Source organism: Poecilia latipinna, unplaced genomic scaffold (genome assembly GCF_001443285.1).
Source record: "Poecilia latipinna isolate Pla-1442-1.1 unplaced genomic scaffold, P_latipinna-1.0 Scaffold1879, whole genome shotgun sequence".
In the NCBI taxonomy this organism is placed as follows: Eukaryota; Metazoa; Chordata; class Actinopteri; order Cyprinodontiformes; family Poeciliidae; genus Poecilia; species Poecilia latipinna.
Window position 1 is genome coordinate 1 of NW_015114495.1, and position 7,688 is coordinate 7,688.

The 7,688-nt window shown below is 36.4% G+C and overlaps 1 protein-coding gene across 1 annotated transcript; it reads right to left on the minus strand.

Annotated features, from left to right (window-relative positions):
* Nucleotides 1-1,265: 1,265 nt before the first annotated feature.
* Nucleotides 1,266-6,839, minus strand: LOC106934891 (low affinity immunoglobulin gamma Fc region receptor II-like; the record flags this gene model as incomplete). Its single annotated transcript, XM_015015053.1, has 7 exons — nucleotides 6,515-6,839; nucleotides 5,830-6,105; nucleotides 2,395-2,637; nucleotides 2,180-2,299; nucleotides 1,598-1,636; nucleotides 1,451-1,513; nucleotides 1,266-1,357 (listed from the first exon to the last, which is right to left on the minus strand). Coding segments are annotated over exons 1-7 (1,158 nt in total), but the record flags the coding sequence as incomplete, so codon positions are not given.
* Nucleotides 6,840-7,688: the final 849 nt, after the last annotated feature.

Genomic DNA, 7,688 nt, shown 5'->3' on the forward strand with positions numbered 1-7,688 from the left:
GACCCAAAACAGAGATAACTATTTCAAATTAATAGAAAGTGAAGAAGAAAATAAAGCAAACTTTTAAAAACACTGGCAAAATAGATGAAATACAACTTTAATATGTGGATTTAAATTCAGAGAATCGAGGACATGTAAGATTTTGGACATTTTAACACCTGCTGCTTTAAACATTTCTATGCATGTGGGAAGCTTATTCGTTTATTCTTTTTAAATCAAGAGTGAAAAAAAAATTGCTGATTGATTCATACAAAGAAAAAATAATTCTAATCAAAATTGAAATTAGAGTTTAGGTTGAGCCTAAAAATCCCACCATAAGCATTGAATCTTGATAAGTATTTTTCTCGAACCTTCATAAAAGAACCACAGACAACGTATATGAATTTTATGGCGAAGCTTTTGCAAAAGGAGAAGACTCAGTAAACTGCTCCTCCGAGCCGTTCACAGAGCGTTCTAAAGACCCTTGGTTACAGCTTGTCTTTTATTATCAAGCAAAAAGAGGGAGGATAGGTAAGGAAGACAGCAGAGACAAAATACTACTGCACACAGACAGTTTCTAAGGTAGGGAGTATTCCGGTTGATAAGGAGGCACCTGTGGAAAAATAATTTAAGGTCTGGGAAACACACAGTTAACTGTTTCACATGAAGACGAACAGACAGATGGGGCCCCCAGGTCAGTTTATACACACATAAGGAAGAGAACACTTTAAACTGAAAATCACAATAATACTGAACATTAGACTGAATATGAACTAAAGTAATAACAAAATGATAATACCAAAAAATCTCTAACAAATCTGATTTTATCTGTTTGCACACACTGCAAACGGACAGAAAATTACTGAATGACAGTTAAACTGGAGATGTAAGAGCAAGACTATGTCACATCCGGTGTCTTCAGTCTTTATCCAGAGCTGTGCTTCACTTCCGGATAAACCGCTACATTAGCTAATGCTAATGTGAATGCTTCGTTTTCCTGTGAATGAAGAGAGAAAACAAATGTAAGCAATAAAATTAATAATTGATATCAATTATTTTGTTTTTCAAAAAGCTCCGCAAAGCTTGTTTTTAACCCAAAATGATGATGAAAAATATTCACAAACTGTATAAAGTTTACAAATTAAAAACACGGTTCTGTACATTTTGTAGTGGATCATTACAGAAAAAAAAAAGAATAAGGTCGGAACATTTAAGAAATAAAAACATCAATCGGTGTGTTTGAAGGTCTCAGATGTGTGTAACTTAAAAACTGTTGTGAGAATTACCTGACAGACTTTTTCAGAATCACTGAACGTTCCTGTAGCTCCTGTCTTCACAACAGAGTAAACAGCGCCCCCCACTGGTTCCCCAGCCTCACCTGATAATATCCACACACCGACTTGCGTTAAATACAGTCTAAACCTTTGAGAAACATAACATTTTTCACAAAGTATGTGTTTAACAAACTCACCCTTTTTTTCACCATGTTTTAAGTCAACAAGAGCATAAGTGATATGTTGGAATTCACGTGGATCTGAAACAAATCAAGAGTTTCTGTCATTCACTTGGACTCAGACTGAAATTTTCATGTGTTTTCTCTCCAAAATGTAAACAATACCATTTCCAGAACCTTCAGAGGGTCCCAGACAATCAGAGCCTAAAGCCAACAAAGAATATATTTTGTCACAACTTCACCTTAAATACATGATAGAAAGTAGAACAGTAAAAAAAAAAAAAAAAAAAAAAACTACAGTGTTTATGTGTCTTTGTTTTACTTTTTATTGGAGTAACCAACAGATACAGCTATTTTCAAAATCCACGTTTGACCTAAAATCAATAGAAGTCAAAACTTTCCTGATGCTCAAGCCATAATAATAATATAAGAAAAATATATAATGATGCTAATCAGTTTAAACACAAGCTATTTTTAGGGAACTATTAACTATTTTTTATCGCTTGAACCAGTGTTCAAACATACAACGTATTGTAAACACAGAAAGTTCTGATGATTTATGATTAAGATGTTTAGAAAATAAAGTCATACTGACTGCAAGAGGCAGCATGAATGTAAAAAAAGAGATAATTTGTTTCATGATTGTTTCAAAGATTTGTACAGTGGCTTTGAAATATAAGAATATTCAACACTATGTCTGGATACATTAAATAAACATAATGCAGCTTAAGAGAAAGAAAGTGTCACCTCTGGAGTTCCTGAAGCGACTCAGCAGCAGCAGGAGGAGAAGAAGAATGAAGACTACTCCACTGACTGTCCCAACAACCAGCAGCAAAGGAAATGAAGAGCTTTCAGTTCTGGATGCAGCTGCTGTGATTAAAAATAACTAATATTAATATTACATTTAATTTTCAAAATGTTTCCTTAAGTCAAGATTAATAAAAAACACGAACTCTGTTCACCTTTAACTGCCATCCAGCTCTGAGGTGAAACTTCTCCTGAATGTTCACACTTGTAGAAACCTTCATCTGACTGAGACACTGCAGAGATCTTCAGCTCTCCTCTGCTGTCATTTTGGATCAGTTTGTCATTATGATAGAAAATCACATCAGAAAGTTTGTTTTCTCCTCTCAGTCTGCAGCTCAGAGTAACAGAAGCTCCTTCAGTCACAGGATGGACGGGGCTCACCAGGAGAAGATCTTCATCTGGAAACCAGACAGAGAAAATGAAGCTTCAGTCAGAAATCAGCTGCTGGAGACAATTAGAGGACATTTGGAAATTATTTTCCATTGATAAAATTAAATGAAGACATGGATTTTTTTCGTTTGTTGTATTTTTGCTGAAATCAGTTAGATGGAAACATAGTTACACAAGGTTTCTAGTTTTGACATAGTTACACTATTACCACCAGTGAACAGCAAAGACTCTACAGTCATCCATCCCTTGCTTTTACACCAAAGGATGTAACAATGTATTTAAAAAAAATAGCACAACATGAAAAAAAATAACCTACTCTGTACAGTGATGTTGACTGAATTGCTGAACTCTCCTGTTTCAGACTCACACCAGTACACTGCTTTATGGTACCAGTCACGGTTAATGGTACATGAGGATCCAGTCATATTCCCCCAGTTGGAGCAGTCTGATACAAATGATTCTTGGTTTATTTCTCTAAACTCCTTCACTCTCCACTCAGCAGAGTTTCCTCCACAGTTCAGTGTCACAGACTCAGTGGTGAAGTGTTGCTCTCTGTCAGGACTCACTGAGAGAGACGCTGCTGGATGAAGATCTGAAGAACAACATGGAGGAAATAATCAATACAAGCAGCCAACAAACATCTTCACTGATATCGTCTTTAGTTATTGAACATCTGTTTAAAACATTCCATGCTTTTATATTCTGTCTAATAAAACTGCTTCAGCTCAACTTATTTTATTTTACCCTTTTAAAGTACCCATTAAAATCTGTGTTTAAGCACTTATATCAGTATAATTCTGTTAGTAATGATTTATTTAAATACTCAATGACAGATGCTGTCAGATCCCACGAATACTTCATCATGCAAATGTGTATCATTTTCTGATACCAAGAATCTGAACCACTGACTGGTTCTGATTCTTGACTGAACTTTTTACAAATCATGATTAGTAAGTAATTACACATGTGACAGTAGTTAAATAACCACATGTTCTTACAATTACTTCTAACTAAAACATAGAAAGTTAGTTTTGATTTTAAAGCTGCTAAATAAAGATGCAAAAATATAATTTATGCCAAAAAAAATAGCCACAAAATCACTATATGGGCTAAATGAAGATTAAAACTTTCTCATCCAACACAGGAGAGAACAGAAACACACTGACCTGCAGACCAGATAAACTGTGGTTCACTGTAATCTGTGAAATCCTCTGGGTTTCCTCCTTTGGCTCTACATGCAAATCCTGCTGTGTTTTTCTGTCCATGAACAATAATGGAGTCCTGTACCGACCCACTGATGCTTTCAGGCAGCAGCTCATATCTGTAGTTGTTCTTTGATAAATCAGGAACAGCTTTATACCAGTAGATCCTCCATCCTGCAGATGAAGGTTTAACCTCACAGCTCAGAGTCACTGAGGCTCCAGGATTCAGCCATGATGGAGACACAGTGAGGATGGACTCTGGTGCTGTTGGACAAACACATATTAAATCTATTTGTGAGCTGAGAAAAGTCTTCAAAAAATATAAAATAAAAACCAAGAACAAAAGCAAATCATAACACTTGACAGCATTCTCCGGTTTGCAGCATAGTTGCAGTATTTGTCATTACAACAGATATTTTGCAACCACTTTTGCAAACATCTTAATATGTTTGTTCTGATTAGTAAAAAAAAAACAAAACAACCTTTAATAAAACAGTAATGAACATTGTGTAACTTTTGGAGAAATAAAATGAATAATTTGTGAAATTATGGATCTGTGTCTTTATTACTATCAAATATATTTTACAACAGCTTCGTTGCATTACTATGACCCTCTTTGTCACACTGCTGGGGATTTTTGAACTAGATCTAATCTTGTGGTTTTTTGTTTTTTTTTGTCAGATTTGCTCTGTAACAGCCTGTTGATGATGTTTAATATTAATATGTGGTCTATTCATTATGAACTGCTGATCTGGACAGGATACATTGTCAGGAGTGACAAATAAAACCAATGCTATAGGCTTTAAAACTAAACGAAGAACTTACTGTGTAACGTGAGGTTGACTGCATTGCTGAACTCTCCTGTTTCAGACTCACACCAGTACACTGCTTTATGGGACCAGCGACTTTTAATGGTGCAGGAGGATCCAGTTAGTGTCCCCCAGCTGGAGCAGTGGGATAAATATGACGACTTTTCAGTTTTTTCAAACTTCATCACTCTCCACCCAGCAGGGTTTCCTTGGCAACTCAGCAGGACGTCATCTACAGTGAAAAGCTTCTCTCTGTCAGGACTCACTGTGAGAGCTGCTGCTGGGTGAGAATCTGACATTTAAGAAACAAGGACATAAAAAAACAAGTTTGAGACCAATGAAAAATATTTATTTTTACTCAAGATTGTGTCTACCCTTTCAACATTGCTAAAATGAGATTACTGGTGATTTTTTTTAATTCACATTGACTGAGATTATTATTATTATTATTTTTTACCAATGATCAATTATTTTACCACATGTATCGCATGAATCATTGTCAGAACATTGTCAAAATTACTTGTTGCTGCCAAGATAGTGAGTTGTTGAGAATATCATGACCAAACAAAATGATCACATCTGTAGTTATTGACTGAAGAGACACAGAACTGACCTGCAGACCAGACAAACTTTGGTTCACTGTAATCAGTGAAGACCTCTGGGTTTCGTCTTTCAGCTCTACATGCAAATCCTGCTGTGTGTTTCTGTCCATGAATGATATAGAAGTCATTTTCTGTCCCACTGGTGCTACCAGGCAAAAGCTTGTAATTGTATTTTGTGTGTGATCCATCAGGAGCAGCTTGGTACCAGTAGAACCTCCATCCTACAGATGGAGGTCTAACATTACAGCTTAGAGTCACTGGAGCCCCAGGATTCAGCCATGATGGAGACACAGTGAGGACAGATTCAGGCTCTGTTGAACAAAGAAACATTATTTTTCATGGCAACAAAACACAAAACAAAACAAAACAGAAATATGCTATAATGTGTTAAGCATAAAATAGTATTGATAAAATATTCAAAAACAACAAGAGCTTAAAATATGATAAATTACAAACACCATAAATGCATATTCCATATTCCAGCACACAACTCTCACAATATCACAATATATAGTCTAAAACAAATCTGTTTAATGTATGTTTTATAAACCATTTAAGTGCATAGAGAAAAATGTTTAATGACGCACTGTGTAACGTGAGGTTGACTGCGTTGCTGAACTCTCCTGTTTCAGACTCACACCAGAACACGGCGTTCTGGGGCCAAAGACTGAGAAAGCGACACGAGGATCCAGTCATGGTCCCCCAGCTGGAGCAGTACGATAAATACGTGGAATATCCAATTGTTTCAAACTTCCTCACTCGCCACGCAGCAGAGGATCCCTGACACTTTAACTGTACATCTTGTAGGTAGAAAAGCTTCTCTCCTCTGGGGCTCACTGTGAGAGACGCTTCTGGATGAGAACCTGAGTTGTAAAAAAGAAAACAACTTAAATTAAGGTGAAAGTTCACTGAAAATGAAAGAGTTTCATAAATCACATTGTTTCTTTTCTTTTTTTTTCTTTTACATTTTAAAGGTGTTGAGAATTCACAAACATTACAGATAAACTAGGTAGTCAAATAAAAAAAAATCTAATGTAAAACACATAGTTGACTTAAAATAATTTTAAATGTTAAAAAAATATATATTAACATAGATTTTGTCCACCTCTCAGACATTACATTATCATTCAAAACGATAAAACTCACATATTATGTTTTCATACAGCCGACATAACATCTACAGAACAGTGTCTATAACAATGAACATTTTTTGTTAAAGCAACACCGATGCACAGAACAATTATTTCTTTGACTAAGAGAAACAGAACTGACCTTCAGACCAGACGAACTTTGGTTCACTGTAACCAGTCAGATCCTCTGGGTTTCCTCCTTTGGCTCTACATGCATATCCTGCTGTGTCTGTCTGTCCATGAAGGATGTAAGAATCCTCGACGGTCCCACTGATACCATCAGGCAGCAGCTCATACGTATAGTTCTTGTTGGGTAGATCAGGAACAGCTCGGTACCAGTAGAACACCCAGCTCGACGACGAGGTTTTGACCCTACAGCTCAGAGTCACTGAGGCTCCTGGACTCAGCCATGATGGAGACACCGTGAGGAGTGGCACCCAGGCTGTGTGACAAACACATGTTGTCATTTCTCACATTTGTCCCTCAAACTGTGGTGCATTAGATGCTTTTATGCGTATTTACAGATCATCCCAGGGCAGCACATGATTGAGAAGTGGAAGAGAAATGTTAAATGTTTTTCCAAATCTTTGGCAAATAAAACTCTGACATATATTTGCATCGAGCTCCGTTTACTGTCTGATACAATCCAGAGCAACTCAAGCATTTGCTTTAAACAGTAGTCTGGCGGGCGGATGTCTAAGGCCTGTGGGTAGGGGGGGTTTGCAGACTTCCTGTTTTGCTTGTAGCTTACTGTACGACTTCCTGTTTAGCTTTCAACAGTGTTAAAATATTTAACAATTTAGTATTTTTTTTATATCTAGTATCTCAAAACTCTGAGGCAACAGCAGAGAACAAATCCACAAATGGATTTGTGGATTTGTTCAGTTTAAGCTAATCTGGATTTGCAAGGAGACTTCTCAGTTATCAGCACGGATCAAACCATCAACATGCGTACAGGCCAACGTCAGACATAACACCCATTGCAGAATGTGTGGTAATTTCCATGGACAGACCCCGTCTATTCTTACCAAGTTTGAAGCAATTTAACAGAAAAGAAAACATTTCATTGGCTAAACATGCAGAGCACTTAGAAAAGAATTGCATTTGTAGTTGCTGCAAAGGTTGCTTGTAACAGGGAGGTTGAACTCAAATCCATCGTACACTTTTTAGACTTTAATTTTAAAAAACAAACTTTGAAAATCACATATTTGTGTTACCCGTTTTTATACATTTTGATCTACTTACTGTTGGTCAGCCAAATGAAATAACAGTAAAATACATCTAACCGTTTTTCTAATCTGAAAGTGTCCTAAGGT